Source organism: Heptranchias perlo, unplaced genomic scaffold (assembly GCF_035084215.1).
Source record: "Heptranchias perlo isolate sHepPer1 unplaced genomic scaffold, sHepPer1.hap1 HAP1_SCAFFOLD_583, whole genome shotgun sequence".
Lineage (NCBI taxonomy): Eukaryota > Metazoa > Chordata > Chondrichthyes > Hexanchiformes > Hexanchidae > Heptranchias > Heptranchias perlo.
In genome coordinates, this window is record NW_027139605.1 from 18,161 (window position 1) to 35,013 (window position 16,853).

General features: G+C 51.0%; 1 protein-coding gene across 2 annotated transcripts in view; it reads left to right on the top strand.

Moving 5' to 3' along the window:
* LOC137316295 (class I histocompatibility antigen, F10 alpha chain-like) overlaps positions 1-16,221 on the top strand; it is a 33,979-nt gene extending 17,758 nt beyond the window's left edge. Inside the window, exons 4-7 of one of the 2 annotated variants that reach the window (XM_067980364.1) lie at positions 572-673; positions 2,120-2,194; positions 11,356-11,403; positions 14,387-16,221. In XM_067980364.1, coding sequence (XP_067836465.1) covers positions 572-673; positions 2,120-2,194; positions 11,356-11,402 — 224 coding nt within the window. In that variant the 3' untranslated portion in view covers position 11,403; positions 14,387-16,221. The remainder of the gene's footprint in view (positions 1-571; positions 674-2,119; positions 2,195-11,355; positions 11,404-14,386) is intronic. The other variant, XM_067980365.1, reaches the window with a different exon arrangement.
* The last annotated feature ends 632 nt before the right edge of the window (positions 16,222-16,853 follow it).

The window sequence follows — 16,853 nt, forward strand, 5'->3', positions numbered from 1 at the left end:
ATTAATCCTTGTACTGTCTACAGGGTCTGGTGCTGGGTGCCCCCCAGTACGGTATTAATCCTTGTACTGTCTACGGGGTCTGGTGCTGGGTGCCCCCCAGTACGGTATTAATCCTTGTACTGTCTACGGGGTCTGGTGCTGGGTGCCTCCCAGTACGATACCAAACTTCTCTCTCTTTGATCCTCGACGGGTCATTCTGTGTCTGTCTCGCTCTGTGTCATTCTCTCTGTGTCTGTCTTGCTCTCTGCCTATCTGGTTCTGTGTCTCAGTCTGTCTGTCTGGTCCCTGACGGGTGACTGTCTGTTTCTGTGTGACTCGCTCTCTCTCTCTCTCCCTCTCTCCCTCTCTCTGATCTCCGATGTGTGACTCTCTCTCTGATCCCAGATGTGTGACTCTCTCCCTCTCTCTGATCCCCGATGTCTGACTCTCTCTCTCTCTCTCTCTCTGATCCCCGATGTCTGACTCTCTCTCTCTCTCTCTCTCCCTCTCCCTCCCTGATCCCCATTGTGTCTCTGTCTGTCTCTCTGATCCCCGATGTCTGACTCTCTCTCTCTCTCTCTCTCTCTAACAGTCCCGGAGTCTGCCTCCCTGCTCCCTGTGATTATCGGGGTTGTGATTCTGATCCTGCTGCTCACTCTCATCGCTGGAGCTGTCGTCATCTACAGAAAGAGAGGTAGGAAATGGTGAAAAAATCTGCAGATCCTCACTGAGGGGGAGGAGGGGGCCCAGGGAGGGGGAGGAGGGGGCCCATGGAGTGAGGGGAGGGGGAGGAGGGGGCCCATGGAGTGAAGGGAGGGGGAGGAGGAGGCCCATGGAGTGAGGGGAGGGGGAGGAGGGGGCCCATGGAGTGAGGGGAGGGGGAGGAGGGGGCCCATGGAGTGAGGGGAGGGGGAGGAGGGGGCCCATGGAGTGATGGGAGGGGGAGGAGGGGGCCCATGGAGTGAAGGGAGGGGGAGGAGGAGGCCCATGGAGTGAGGGGAGGGGGAGGAGGGGGCCCATGGAGTGAGGGGAGGGGGAGGAGGGGGCCCATGGAGTGAGGGGAGGGGGAGGAGGGGGCCCATGGAGTGAGGGGAGGGGGAGGAGGGGGCCCATGGAGTGAGGGGAGGGGGAGGAGGGGGCCCATGGAGTGAGGGGAGGGGGAGGAGGGGGCCCATGGAGTGATGGGAGGGGGAGGAGGGGGCCCATGGAGTGAAGGGAGGGGGAGGAGGAGGCCCATGGAGTGAGGGGAGGGGGAGGAGGGGGCCCATGGAGTGAGGGGAGGGGGAGGAGGGGGCCCATGGAGTGAGGGGAGTGGGAGGAGCGGGCCCATGGAGTGAGGGGACCCATGGAGTGAGGGGAGGGGGCCCATGGAGTGAGGGGAGGGGGAGGAGGGGGCCCATGGAGTGAGGGGAGGGGGAGGAGGGGGCCCATGGAGTGAGGGGAGGGGGAGGAGGGGGCCCATGGAGTGAGGGGAGGGGGAGGAGGGGGGCCCAGGGTGTGAGGGAGGGGGAGGTGGGGGCCCAGGGTGTGAGGGGAGGGGGAGGAGGGGGCCCAGGGTGTGAGGAGGTGGCCCTGGGTGTGAGGGTGGGGGAGGAGGTGGCCCAGGGTGTGAGGGGAGGGGGAGGAGGGGGCCCAGGGTGTGAGGGGAGGGGGAGGAGGTGGCCCTGGGTGTGAGGGAGGGGGAGGAGGTGGCCCTGGGTGTGAGGGAGGGGGAGGAGGTGGCCCTGGGTGTGAGGGAGGGGGAGGAGGGGGCCCTGGGTGTGAGGGAGGGGGAGGAGGGGGCCCAGGGTGTGAGGGAGGGGGAGGAGGTGGCCCTGGGTGTGAGGGAGGGGGAGGAGGTGGCCCTGGGTGTGAGGGAGGGGGAGGAGGTGGCCCTGGGTGTGAGGGAGGGGGAGGAGGGGGCCCAGGGAGTGGGGGGAAGGGGCCGAGGGTGTGAGGGGAGGATTGGGGGGCCCTGGGAAGTGGGGAGGTGGTGCAGGGAGGGTTTCTGGGGGGAGGGATTGGGGCTTCGGGCTCCATGTGGGGGGAGCAAGGTGGGTGCTGGGAAATATAAAATGGTGGCCATCTCTCTCTGCCTCTGGGAGTTTGCGCCTCTCTCCTCTCTGACTGTCGGTCTCACCGAGGGTTTCTTGTTTTACAGTGGGAATGAAGAGCGGCTACAATCCTACAACGAGTAAGTTGCTCCTCAAACCACCCTCTGGATCTCCGTGTAACGGTGAAGAGCAGGAATTGTCCTTAATTCTGTGTCTGATACAATGAACAGTTTATTTCTCTCTCTCTCTCTCTCTCTCTCTCTCTCTGTGTCTCACTTTCTGTGTGTGTCTGTGTGTGTCTCTCTCTGATGTGTGTGTGTATGCCTGTCTCTCTGTCTGTCTACGTGACTCTGGCTCTGTGTGTGTGGCTGTGTTTGTGTGTGTCTGTGATTGTGTGCGTGTTTGTGACTGTCTCTGTATGTGTGGTGTGTGTGCGACTGTTTGTGTGTTTGTGACTGTGTGTGTGCGACTGTCTCTGTGCGTGAGACTATGCGTCTGTGTGTATGTGAGTGTGACTGTCTGTATCTCTGTGTGTGACTGTCTGGGGGGGGTGTCTGTGCGAATGTCTGTGTCTGTGTGTGAATTTTTTGATTTGTTCATGGGATGTGGGCTTCGCTGGCGAGGCCGGCATTTATTGCCCATCCCTAATTGCCCTTGAGAAGGTGGTGGTGAGCCGCCTTCTTGAACCGCTGCAGTCCGTGTGGTGAAGGTTCTCCCACAGTGCTGTTAGGAAGGGAGTTCCAGGATTTTGACCCAGCGACAATGAAGGAACGGCGATATATTTCCAAGTCGGGATGGTGTGTGACTTGGAGGGGAACGTGCAGGTGGTGTTGTTCCCATGAGCCTGCTGCTCTTGTCCTTCTAGGTGGTAGAGGTCGCGGGTTTGGGAGGTGCTGTCGAAGAAGCCTTGGCGAGTTGTTGCAGTGCATCCTGTGGATGGTACACACTGCAGCCACAGTGCGCCGATGGTGAAGGGAGTGAATATTTAGGGTGGTGGATGGGGTGCCAATCAAGCGAGCTGCTTTGTCCTGGATGGTGTCGAGCTTCTTGAGTGTTGTTGGAGCTGCACTCGTCCAAGCAAGTGGAGAGTATTCCATCACACTCCTGACTTGTGCCTTGTAGATGGTGGAAAGGCTTTGGGGAGTCAGGAGGTGAGTCACTCGCCGCAGAATACCCAGCCTCTGACCTGCTCTTGTAGCCACAGTATTTATATGGCTGGTCCAGTTAAGTTTCTGGTCAATGGTGACCCCCAGGATGTTGATGGTGGAGGATTTGGTGATGGTAATGCCGTTGAATGTCAAGGGGAGGTGGTTAGACTCTCTCTTGTTGGAGATGGTCATTGACTGGCACTTGTCTGGTGCGAATGTTACTTGCCACTTATGAGCCCAAGCCTGGATGTTGTCCAGGTCTTGCTGCATGTGGGCTCGGACTGCTTCATTATCTGAGGGGTTGTGAATGGAACTGAACACTGTGCAATCATCAGTGAACATCCCCATTTCTGACCTTATGACGGAGGGAAGTTCATTGATGAAGCAGCCGAAGATGTTTAGGCCGAGGACACTGCCCTGAGGAACTCCTGCAGCAATGCCCTGGGGCTGAGATGATTGGCCTCCAACAACCACTACCATCTTCCTTTGTGCTAGGTATGACTCCAGCCACTGGAGAGTTTTCCCCCTGATTCCCATTGACTTCAATTTTACTCGGGCTCCTTGGTGCCACACTCGGTCAAATGCTGCCTTGATGTCAAGGGCAGTCACTCTCACCTCACCTCTGGAATTCAGCTCTTTTGTCCATGTTTGGACCAAGTCTGTAATGAGGTGTGGAGCCGAGTGGTCCTGGCGGAACCCAAACTGAGCATCGGTGAGCAGGTTATTGGTGAGTAAGTGCCGCTTGATAGCACTGTCGACGACACCTTCCATCACTTTGCTGATGATTGAGAGTAGACTGATCGGGCCCTGTGAGTGTGTGTGACTGTCTGTGTGTGACCGTCTCTGTGCGTTTGTGTGACAGTCTCTGTGCGTTTGTGTGACAGTCTCTGTGCGCTTGTGTGACACTCTCTGTGCGTTTGTGTGACACTCTCTGTGCGTTTGTGTGACACTCTCTGTGCGTTTGTGTGACACTCTCTGTGCGTTTGTGTGACACTATCTGTGCGTTTGTGTGACACTATCTGTGCGTTTGTGTGACAGTCTCTGTGCGTTTGTGTGACAGTCTCTGTGCGTTTGTGTGACACTCTCTGTGCGTTTGTGTGACACTCTCTGTGCGTTTGTGTGACAGTCTCTGTGCGTTTGTGTGACAGTCTCTGTGCGTTTGTGTGACACTTCTCTGCGCGCGCGAGTGCGATTGTCTCTCTGCGTCTCTGTGCCTGTGTGAGACCGTTCTCTTAGCCTGTGTGAGACCGTCGCTGTGCGCGCAAGAGTGCGGCCGTCTGCGTGACTGTGTGTGTGTGTCTCTGTGTGTGTTGCTCGTGCTGTTGGGGAAGGTTTAAACTAGAGTAGCAGGGGGATGGGAACCTGAGCAGGGAGACAGAGGGGGAAACAAGGAAAGAAACAAAGGGAAGAAGCAATAGTGGAAAGCAGAGAAAACAAGGGCGAAAAACAAATAGGGCCATAGTGCAAAATAAAACTAAGATGACTAGCAATCTTAAAAAGACAAGTCTAAAGGCATTGTGTCTTAATGCGCGGAGCATTCGCAATAAGATAGATGAATTAACAGCGCAGATAGATATTAACGGGTATGATATAGTTGCAATTACGTAGACATGGCTGCAAGGTGACCAAGGATGATATTAGCAATAATACTGTGGGGGAGGAATTCCTGGAGTGTGTACGTGATGGTTTTCGAGACCAATACGTTGAGGAGCCAACTGGAGAACAGGCAATCCTAGACTGGGTATTGTGCAATGAGAAAGGATTAATTAACAATCTTGTTGTGCGGGGTCCCTTAGGGAAGAGTGACCATAACATGATAGAATTCCTCATTAAGATGGAGAGTGAAGTAGTCGAATCCGAAACTCGGGTCCTGAATCTAAATAAAGGAAATTACGAAAGTATGGGGTGCAAGTTGGCTATGATAGATTGGGGAACTTTACTAAAAGGGATGACGGTGGATAGGCAATGGCTAATATTTAAAGAACGTGTGCAGGAATTACAACAATTATTCATTCCTGTCTGGTGCAAAAATTAAACAGGAAAGGTGGCTCAACCGTAGCTTACAAAAAAAAATAGTGATAGTATTAGATCCAAAGAGGAGACATATAAAATTGCCAGAAAAAGCGACAAGCCTGAGGATTGGGAGCAGTTTAGAATTCAGCAAAGGAGGACAAAGAGATTGATTAAGAGGGGAAAAATAGAGTATGAGAGTAAACTAGCAGGGAACATAAAAACTGACTGTAAAAGCATCTATAAATATGTCAAGAGAAAAAGATTAGTGAAGACAAATGTAGGTCCCTTACAGTCAGAAATGGGGGAAATTATAATGGGGAACAAAGAAATGGCAGAACAATTAAACACATACTTTGGTTCTGTCTTCACAAAGGAGGACACAAATAACCCCCTAGAAATGTTAGGGAACCAAGGGTCTAGTGAGAGGGAGGAACTGAAGGAAATCAGTATTAGTAAAAAAAAGTGCTAGGGAAATTAATGGGGCTAAAGGCTGACAAATCCCCAGGGCCTGATAATCTACATCCCAGAGTACTAAAGGAAGTGGCCCTGGAAATAGTGGATGCATTGGTGATCATCTTCCAAAATTCTATAGACTCTGGAACAGTTCCTACAGATTGGAGGGTGGCAAATGTAACCCCACTATTTAAAAAAGGAGGGAGAGAAAAAACAGGGAATTACAGACCAGTTAGCCTAACATCAGTAGTGGGGAAAATGCTCGAGTCTATTATAAAAGATGTGATAACAGAACACTTGGAAGGCATTAACGGTGATTGGACAAAGTCAGTATGGGTTTATGAAAGGGAAATGGTAAAAAGTTAAAAACAGTGGATGTCCAAAGGGACTCAGGGGTTCAGGTACATAGATCATTGAAGTGTCATGAACAGGTGCAGAAAATAATCAATAAGGCTAATGGAATGCTGGCCTTTATATCTAGAGGACAAGAGTACCAGGGGTCAGAAGTTATGCTGCAGCAATACAAAACCCTGGTTAGACCGCATATGGAGTACTGTGAGCAGTTCTGGGCACCGCACCTTCGGAAGGACATATTGGCCTTGGAGGGAGTGCAGCGTAGGTTTACTAGAATGATACCCGGACTTCAAGGGTTAAGTTACGAGGAGAGATTACACAAATTGGGGTTGTATTCTCTCGAGTTTCGAAGGTTAAGGGGTGATCTGATCGAAGTTTATAAGATATTAAGGGGAACAGATAGGGTGGATAGAGAGAAACTATTTCCGCTGGTTGGGGATTTTAGGAGTAGGGGGCACAGTCTAAAAATTAGAGCCAGACCTTTCAGGAATGAGATTAGAAAATATTTCTATACACAAATGGTGGTAGAAGTTTGGAACTCTCTTCCGCAAACGGCAATTGATACTAGCTCAATTGCTAAATTTAAATCTGAGATAGATAATACCTTTGGTTACCAAAAAGCTAAGGGATATGGGCCAAAGGCAGGTATATGGAGTTAGATCGCAGATCAGCCATGATCTTATCAAATGGCGGAGCAGGCACGAGGGGCTGAATGGCCTACTCCTGTTCGTATGTTCCTAAATCATGCTTAACAAATCTACTGGAGTTTTTTGAGGATGTAACTAGTAGAATAGATAGGGGAGAACCAATGGATGTGGTGTACTTGGATTTTCAGAAGGCTTTTGATAAGGTCACACACAAGAGGTTAGTGTGTAAAATTAAAGCACATGGGATTGGGGGGAATATACTGGCATGGATTGAGAATTGGTTGACAGACAGTAAACAGAGTAGGAATAAATGGGTCTTTTTCTGCGTGGAAGGCAGTGACTAGTGGGGTACCGCAGGAATCAGTGCTTGGGCTCCAGCTATTCACAATATATATCAATGATTTGGATGAGGGAACTAAATGTAACATTTCCAAGTTTGCAGACGACACAAAGCTGGGGTGGAATGTGAGCTGTGAGGAGGATGCAAAGAGGCTCCAATGTGATTTAGACAAGTTGGGTGAGTGGGCAAGAACATGGCAGATGCAGTATAACGTGAATAAATGTGAGGTTATCCACTTTGGTTATAAAAACAGAAAGGCAGATTATTATCTGAATGGTGATAGATTGGGAAAAGGGGAGGTGCAACGAGACCTGGGTGTCCTTGTACACCAGTCGCTGAAAGCGAGCATTCAGGTGCAGCAAGCAGTTAGGAAGGCGAATGGTATGTTGGCCTTCATTACAAGAGGATTTGAGTACAGGAACAGGGATGTCTTGCTACAGTTATACAGGGCCTTGGTGAGACCACATCTGGAGTATTGTGCGCAGTTTTGGTCTCCTTATCTGAGGAAGGATGTCCGTGTCATGGCAGGAGTGCAACGAAGGTTTACCAGACTGATTCCTGGGATGGCAAGACTGACGTATGAGGAGAGATTGGGTCGACTAGGCCTATATTCACTCGAGTTTAGAAGATTGGGAGGTGATCCCTGGACTTCAAGGGCTAAGTTACGAGGAGAGGTTACACAAATTGGGGTTGTATTCTCTACAGTTTTGAAGGTTAAGGGGTGATCTGATCGAAGTTTATAAGATATTAAGGGGAACAGATAGGGTGGATAGAGAGAAACTATTTCCGCTGGTTGGGGATTCTAGGAGTAGGGGGCACAGTCTAAAAATTAGAGCCAGACCTTTCAGGAGTGAGATTAGAAAACATTTCAACACACAAAGGGTGGTAGAAGTTTGGAACTCTCTTCCGCAAACGGCAATTGATACTGGCTCAATTGCTAACTTTAAATCTGAGATAGATAGCTTTTTGGCAACCAAAGGTATTAAGGGATATGGGCCAAAGGCAGGTACATGGAGTTAGATCACAGATCAGCCATGATCTTATCAAATGGCGGAGCAGGCTCGAGGGGCTGAATGGCCTACTCCTGTTCCTATGATCTCATCGAAACATATAAAATTCTAACAGGACTAGACAGACTAGATGCAGGGAGGATGTTCCCGATGGCTGGGGAGTCCAGAACCAGGGGTCACAGTCTCAGGATACGGGGTATGCCATTTAGAACCGAGATGAGGAGAAATTTTTTCACTCAGAGGGTGGTGAACTGTGGAATTCTCTACCACAGAAGGCAGTGAAGGCCAAGTTATTAGATGTATTCAAGAAGGAGATAGATGTATTTCTTAATGCTAAAGGGATCAAGGGATATGGGGACAAAGCGGGAACAGGGTACTGAGTTAGATGATCAGCCATGAATGCGGAGCAGGCCCGAAGGGCCGAATGGCCTGCTCTTGCTCCTATTTTCTATGTTTCTATGTGTGTCTGTGCGTGTGTGTGTGTGACTGTCAGTGTGTGACCGCGTGCGCGCATGCGACCGCGACCGAGCGACCGCGACTGAGACCGAGCGACCGCCTCTGTGTTTGTGTGTAAGTGTGTGACTGTCTCCGAGTGTGTGTGTGACTGTCTCCGAGTGTGTGTGTGACTGTCTCCGAGTGTGTGTGTGACTGTCTCCGAGTGTGTGTGTGTCTGTCTCTGAGTGTGTGTGTGTCTGTCTCTGAGTGTGTGTGTGTCTGTCTGAGTGTGTGTGTGTCTGTCTGAGTGTGTGTGTGTCTGTCTCCGAGTGTGTGTGTGTGTCTGTCTGAGTGTGTGTGTGTCTGTCTGAGTGTGTGTGTGTCTGTCTGAGTGTGTGTGTGTCTGTCTGAGTGTGTGTGTGTCTGTCTGAGTGTGTGTGTGTGTCTGTCTGAGTGTGTGTGTGTGTCTGTCTGAGTGTGTGTGTGTGTCTGTCTGAGTGTGTGTGTGTGTCTGTCTGAGTGTATGTGTGTGTCTGTCTGAGTGTGTGTGTGTGTCTGTCTCTGAGTGTGTGTGTGTCTGTCTGAGTGTGTGTGTGTGTCTGTCTGAGTGTGTGTGTGTGTCTGTCTCTGAGTGTGTGTGTGTGTCTGTCTCTGAGTGTGTGTGTCTGTCTCTGAGTGTGTGTGTGTGTCTGTCTCTGAGTGTGTGTGTGTGTCTGTCTCTGAGTGTGTGTGTGTGTGTGTCTGTCTCTGAGTGTGTGTGTGTGTCTGTCTCTGAGTGTGTGTGTGTGTCTGTCTCTGAGTGTGTGTGTGTGTCTGTCTCTGAGTGTGTGTGTGTCTGTCTCTGAGTGTGTGTGTGTCTGTCTCTGAGTGTGTGTGTGTCTGTCTCTGAGTGTGTGTGTGTCTGTCTCTGAGTGTGTGTGTGTGTCTGTCTCTGAGTGTGTGTGTGTGTCTGTCTCTGAGTGTGTGTGTGTGTCTGTCTCTGAGTGTGTGTGTGTGTCTGTCTCTGAGTGTGTGTGTGTGTCTGTCTCTGAGTGTGTGTGTGTGTCTGTCTCTGAGTGTGTGTGTGTGTCTGTCTCTGAGTGTGTGTGTGTGTCTGTCTCTGAGTGTGTGTGTGTGTCTGTCTCTGAGTGTGTGTGTGTGTCTGTCTCTGAGTGTGTGTGTGTGTCTGTCTCTGAGTGTGTGTGTGTGTCTGTCTCTGAGTGTGTGTGTGTGTCTGTCTCTGAGTGTGTGTGTGTGTCTGTCTCTGAGTGTGTGTGTGTGTCTGTCTCTGAGTGTGTGTGTGTGTCTGTCTCTGAGTGTGTGTGTGTGTCTGTCTCTGAGTGTGTGTGTGTGTCTGTCTCTGAGTGTGTGTGTCTGTCTGTCTCTGAGTGTGTGTGTGTGTCTGTCTCCGAGTGTGTGTGTGTCTGTCTCCGAGTGTGTGTGTGTCTGTCTCCGAGTGTGTGTGTGTCTGTCTCCGAGTGTGTGTGTGTCTGTCTCCGAGTGTGTGTGTGTGTCTGTCTCCGAGTGTGTGTGTGTGTCTGTCTCCGAGTGTGTGTGTGTGTCTGTCTCCGAGTGTGTGTGTGTGTCTGTCTCCGAGTGTGTGTGTGTGTCTGTCTCCGAGTGTGTGTGTGTGTCTGTCTCCGAGTGTGTGTGTGTGTCTGTCTCCGAGTGTGTGTGTGTGTCTGTCTCCGAGTGTGTGTGTGTGTCTGTCTCCGAGTGTGTGTGTGTGTCTGTCTCCGAGTGTGTGTGTGTGTCTGTCTCCGAGTGTGTGTGTGTGTCTGTCTCCGAGTGTGTGTGTGTGTCTGTCTCCGAGTGTGTGTGTGTGTCTGTCTCCGAGTGTGTGTGTGTGTCTGTCTCCGAGTGTGTGTGTGTGTCTGTCTCCGAGTGTGTGTGTGTGTCTGTCTCCGAGTGTGTGTGTGTCTGTCTCCGAGTGTGTGTGTCTGTCTCCGAGTGTGTGTGTGTGTCTGTCTCCGAGTGTGTGTGTGTGTCTGTCTCCGAGTGTGTGTGTGTGTCTGTCTCCGAGTGTGTGTGTGTGTCTGTCTCCGAGTGTGTGTGTGTGTCTGTCTCCGAGTGTGTGTGTGTGTCTGTCTCCGAGTGTGTGTGTGTGTCTGTCTCCGAGTGTGTGTGTGTGTCTGTCTCCGAGTGTGTGTGTGTGTCTGTCTCCGAGTGTGTGTGTGTGTCTGTCTCCGAGTGTGTGTGTGTCTGTCTCCGAGTGTGTGTGTGTGTCTGTCTCCGAGTGTGTGTGTGTGTCTGTCTCCGAGTGTGTGTGTGTGTCTGTCTCCGAGTGTGTGTGTGTCTGTCTCCGAGTGTGTGTGTGTCTGTCTCCGAGTGTGTGTGTGTCTGTCTCCGAGTGTGTGTGTGTCTGTCTCCGAGTGTGTGTGTGTGTCTGTCTCCGAGTGTGTGTGTGTGTCTGTCTCCGAGTGTGTGTGTGTGTCTGTCTCCGAGTGTGTGTGTGTGTCTGTCTCCGAGTGTGTGTGTGTGTCTGTCTCCGAGTGTGTGTGTGTGTCTGTCTCCGAGTGTGTGTGTGTGTCTGTCTCCGAGTGTGTGTGTGTGTCTGTCTCCGAGTGTGTGTGTGTGTCTGTCTCCGAGTGTGTGTGTGTGTCTGTCTCCGAGTGTGTGTGTGTGTCTGTCTCCGAGTGTGTGTGTGTGTCTGTCTCCGAGTGTGTGTGTGTGTCTGTCTCCGAGTGTGTGTGTGTGTCTGTCTCCGAGTGTGTGTGTGTGTCTGTCTCCGAGTGTGTGTGTGTCTGTCTCCGAGTGTGTGTGTGTGTCTGTCTCCGAGTGTGTGTGTGTGTGTCTGTCTCCGAGTGTGTGTGTGTGTGTCTGTCTCCGAGTGTGTGTGTGTGTGTCTGTCTCCGAGTGTGTGTGTGTGTGTCTGACCCCGTGTGTGTGTGTGTACGCTTACGCACGCCTGTCTGTCTCTCTGATAATGAACAGTTTTTTTAACGTCTGTCCTTCCATTAACAGCTTCTGACAAAGGGGAATCCTCATCAGCCTCCTCTGCCACTGCCTGAGGTATGAATAGTATTGATCAATAGGAACAATCCTTCACTGGGCTTCTAACTGGGGGATTACAGCTGGCGTTAACTGTACTGTCTCACAGTGGAATCTGAGCACAGTCTCTGGCTCTCCCTGTATAGTCACTAAAAACCGTTCCATACAGCCCGGTCACAGTCCATTACACTGAGCTTTGAGACTGGTCTCTGGAGATGGCCGGTGCTCTGCAGTCTCAGGGTGGAGATATCTTGGGGTGGGGGGGGGTTAAAAACATCTGGTGACATTCCACCCTGGACGGGGCACCCTCTCAGCTGCTCCATGTCCTGAATGGAGTCGAATTTCCCAGAGTTTTCCCTGAAATTGGTCACTGAGATTTTGTGTTGTCTCCTGCAGGACTTAGTATTACTGGTGTTTGGTGAGGTGGGTCTGATGGGTTTTGCTGGTGTGTGTGGGGATGAGGTGGGTCTGATGGGTTTTGCTGGTGTGTGTTGGGATGAGGTGGGTCTGATGGGTTTTGCTGGTGTGTGTGTTGGGATGAGGTGGGTCTGATGGGTTTTGCTGGTGTGTGTTGGGATGAGGTGGGTCTGATGGGTTTTGCTGGTGTGTGTGTGGGGATGAGGTGGGTCTGATGGGTTTTGCTGGTGTGTGTGGGGATGAGGTGGGTCTGATGGGTTTTGCTGGTGTGTGTTGGGATGAGGTGGGTCTGATGGGTTTTGCTGGTGTGTTGGGGGGATGAGGTGGGTCTGATGGGTTTTGCTGGTGTGTGTGGGGATGAGGTGGATCTGATGGGTTTTGCTGGTGTGTGGGGGGGCTGAGGTGGGTCTGATGGGTTTTGCTGGTGTGTGTTGGGATGAGGTGGATCTGATGGGTTTTGCTGGTGTGTGGGGGGGCTGAGGTGGGTCTGATGGGTTTTGCTGGTGTGTGTGGGGATGAGGTGGATCTGATGGGTTTTGCTGGTGTGTGTGGGGATGAGGTGGGTCTGATGGGTTTTGCTGGTCATAGAGTTATACAGCACGGATAGAGGCCCTTCGGCCCATCGTGTCCGCGCCGGCCATCAAGCCCAGTCTAATCTAATCCCATATTCCAGCATTTGGTCCGTAGCCTTGTATGCTATGGCATTTCAAGTGCTCATCCAAATGCTTCTTGAATGTTGTGAGGGTTCCTGCCTCCACAATCCTCTCAGGCAGTGAGTTCCAGACTCCAACCACCCTCTGGGTGAAAAAGTTCTTTCTCACATCCCCTCTAAACCTCCCGCCTTTTATCTTGAATCTATGCCCCCTTGTTATAGAACCCTCAACGAAGGGAAAAAGCTCCTTAGTATCCATCCTATCTGTGCCCCTCATAATTTTGTACACCTCAATCATGTCCCCCCTCAGCCTCCTCTGCTCCAAGGAAAACAAACCCAATCTTCCCAGTCTCTCTTCATAGCTGAAGCGCTCCAGCCCTGGTAACATCCTGGTGAATCTCCTCTGCACCCTCTCCAAAGCGATCACATCCTTCCTGTAGTGCGGCGACCAGAACTGCACACAGTACTCCAGCTGTGGCCTAACCAGTGTTTTATACAGCTCCATCATAACCTCCTTGCTCTTATATTCTATGCCTCGGCTAATAAAGGCAAGTATCCCATACGCCTTCTTTACCACCTTATCTACCTGTTCCGCCGCCTTCAGGGATCTGTGAACTTGCACACCAAGATCCCTCTGACCCTCTGTCTTGCCTAGGGTCCTCCCATTCATTGTGTATTCCCTTGCCTTGTTAGTCCCTCCAAAGTGCATCACCTCGCACTTTTCCGGGTTAAATTCCATTTGCCACTGTTCCGCCCATCTGACCAACCCATCTATATCGTCCTGCAGACTGAGGCTATCCTCCTCGCTATTTACCACCCTACCAATTTTTGTATCATCAGCGAACTTACTGATGATACCTTTTACATTCATATCCTAGTCGTTAATGTAGACCACAAACAGCAAGGGACCCAGCACAGATCCCTGTGGTACCCCACTGGCCACAGGCTTCCAGTCACAAAAACAACCTTCGACCATCACCCTCTGCCTTCTGCCACTAAGCCAGTTTTGTATCCAAAGTGCCAAGGCACCCTGTACTCCATGGGCTCGTACCTTCGTGACCAGTCTCCTGTGGGGGACTTTATCGAAGGCCTTACTGAAATCCATGTATACCACATCCACTGCGTTACCCTCATCCACACGCCTAGTCACCCCCTCAAAAAATTCAATCAAATTAGTCAGACATGATCTTCCCTTGACAAAGCCATGTTGACTATCCCTGATTAATCCTTGCTTCTCCAAGTGGAGACTAATTTTGTCCTTCAGAATTTTTTCCAATAATTTTCCTACCACTGATGTTAGGCTCACTGGCCTGTAGTTCCCCGGTTTTTCCCTACTCCCCTTCTTGAATAATGGTACTACATTAGCAGTTCTCCAGTCCTCTGGCACATCCTCTGAATATATGTGTTAGAGCCCCCGCAATCTCCTCCTTTGCCTCACACAGTAGCCTGGGATACATTTCGTCCGGGCCTGGGGATTTATCCATTTTTAGGCCTGCTAAAACCGCCAATACCTCCTCCCGCTCGATGTTAATATGCTCGGTATGTGTGTGGGGATGAGGTGGGTCTGATGGGTTTTGCTGGTGTGTGTGGGGATGAGGTGGGTCTGATGGGTTTTGCTGGTGTGTGTGGGGATGAGGTGGGTCTGATGGGTTTTGCTGGTGTGTGTGGGGATGAGGTGGGTCTGATGGGTTTTGCTGGTGTGTGTGGGGATGAGGTGGGTTTTGCTGGTGTGTGTGGGGATGAGGTGGGTTTTGCTGGTGTGTGTGGGGATGAGGTGGGTTTTGCTGGTGTGTGTGGGGATGAGTTGGGTCTGATGGGTTTTGCTGGTGTGTGTTGGGATGAGGTGGGTCTGATGGGTTTTGCTGGTGTGTGTGGGGATGAGGTGGGTCTGATGGGTTCTCCTCGGTCTGACCATCGATTGTTTCTCTTTCCCAGGGGCCTCCCAGGTACCGACTGATACTCCGGGGACTTCAGCCACAGCGGGAGGAGTTGATGAGAATTGGGGATGGCGGCTTTATATCAGGGTGATGGGGAGTGACTGATCACTCCTCTAATCTGTGACTCTGTTCAATTGTAATTGTAGGGATTGTCGATTATTGTAATGTGTGATTTCTGTATTGGGAGCATGATGACCTGTATGTGTTGGGATGAGGTGGGTCTGATGGGTTTTGCTGGTGTGTGTGGGGATGATGACCTTTGACCTGCACTCTTTACTCTGCACATACTCTCTGACCCTGAGACAGTCACTGCTCTCACTGTGGGGGCTCCTGTTCACTGTTGCAATTGCTTCTTAAAAGTTAAATCTGTTTAATTTTCCCTCAGATCATAAAATCATAGAATGGTTACAGCACGGACGGAGGCCATTCAGCCCATCGGGCCTGTGCCGGCTCTCTGCAAGAGCAATCCAGCCAGTCCCACTCCCCGTCCTTTCTCCGTAGCCCTGCAAATGTTTTCATTTTAAGTCCTTATCCAGTTCCCTTTTGAAGGCCATGATTGAATCTGCCTCCACCACCCCCTCGGGCAGTGCATTCCAGATCAAAACCACTCGCTGTGTAAAAAGTTTTTCCCCATGTCGTCTTTGGTTCTTTTGCCAATCACCTTAATTCTGTGTCCTCTGGTTCTCAACCCTTCCACCAATGGGAACAGTTTCTCTTTATTTACTCTGTCTAAACCCTTCATGATTTTGAACACCTCTATTAAATCTCCCCTTAACCTTCTCTGTTCTAAGGAGAACAATCCCAGCTTCTCCAGTCTATCCACATAACTGAAGTCCCTCATCCCTGGAATCATTCTAGTAAATCTCCTCTGCACCCTCTCTAAGGCCTTCACATCCTTCCTAAAGTGCGGTGCCCAGAATTGAACACAATACTCCAGCTGAGGCCGAACCAGAGTTATAGGAATATAGGAACAGGAGTAGGCCATTCAGCCCCTCGTGCCTGCTCCGCCATTTGATAAGATCATGGCTGATCTGTGATCTAACTCCAGATACCTGCCTTTGGCCCATATCCCTTAATACCGTTGGTTGCCAAAAAGCTATCTATCTCAGATTTAAATTTAGCAATTGAGTTTTATAAAGATGAAGGGAACTGATCTCATGGGAGAATTCCCCGATCTCCATCTCATCCCCACTCAGTTTCTAGTTCGATTGTCAGTTGTACTGAGGGGAAGAGAGGTTCGATCACAGTCAGTCCAAATGACCCTGGACCAAGGGTGGTGACCACAGACCCTGACCCCCAGGGAACCTGTACCCCGAGACCCTCGGTCTGGGGGGAGGGGAACCTGTACCCCGAGACCCTCGGTCTGGGGGGGAGGGGAGGGAACCTGTACCCTGAGACCCTCGGTCCAAGGGTGGGGGGAACCTGTACCCCGAGACCCTCGGTCCGGGGGGAACCTGTACCCCGAGACCCTCGGTCCGGGGGGAACCTGTACCCCACACCCTCGGTCCGGGGGGGAAGGAACCTGTACCCCGAGACCCTCAGTGCCTGGGGGGGGAACCTGTGCCCCGAGACCCTCAGTGCCTGGGGGGGGATCCTGTTCCCCGAGACCCTCAGTCCGGGGGGGACCTGTACCCCGAGACCCTCAGTCCCGGGGGTGGGAGCACGGACGCACGGGCTGAGATCGGGGGTGTTTATCGATGGGAGATCGGGGAATCTGTGTACCAGATATTTTTTTTGGAACGGGGGGTAGGGGGTTTCTGCATTGCAAACGGGGCTTTGTTGCTGCAATTTTCTCTTTCCTGAATTTCTATAATAAATGAGGTGTGGTCCCCACTTCTTCTCTCTGTCTGTACAGTACTCTGGGGTGGGGGAATGTTGGTCATTTGGGTTAATAAAAGAAAGTCAGCACGGATTTGTTGAAGGCAAATCGTGTTTGACCAACTTGATTGAGTTCTTTGATGAAGTAACGGAGAGGGTTGATGAGGGCAGTGAGGTGGATGTTGTGTATATGGACTTTCAAAAAGGCATTTGATAAAGTGCCACATAATTGACTTATTAGTAAAATTAAAGCCCATAGGATGAATATCCCAACACTGGACAAACAGGGGGCTCTGGGGGGAGGAGCTAAATACGATTAAAATCACTAAGGAATTGGTACTCAGTAAATTAATGGGACTCAAGGCAGATAAATCCCCTGGACCTGATGACTTACATCCTAGGGTCTTGAGGGAAGTGGCAGTAGGGATTGTGGATGCTTTGGTAATAATTTTCCAAAATTCTCTGGACTCAGCAAAGGTCTTGGCAGATTAGAAAACTGCTAATGTAACACCCTTATTTAAAAAGGGTAGTAGGCAGAAGGCTGGAAATTATAGACCAGTTAGCCTAACATCTGTGGTGGGTAAAATTTTGGAGTCTATTATTAAGGAGACAGTAACGGAACATTTGGATAAACATAATTTAATAGG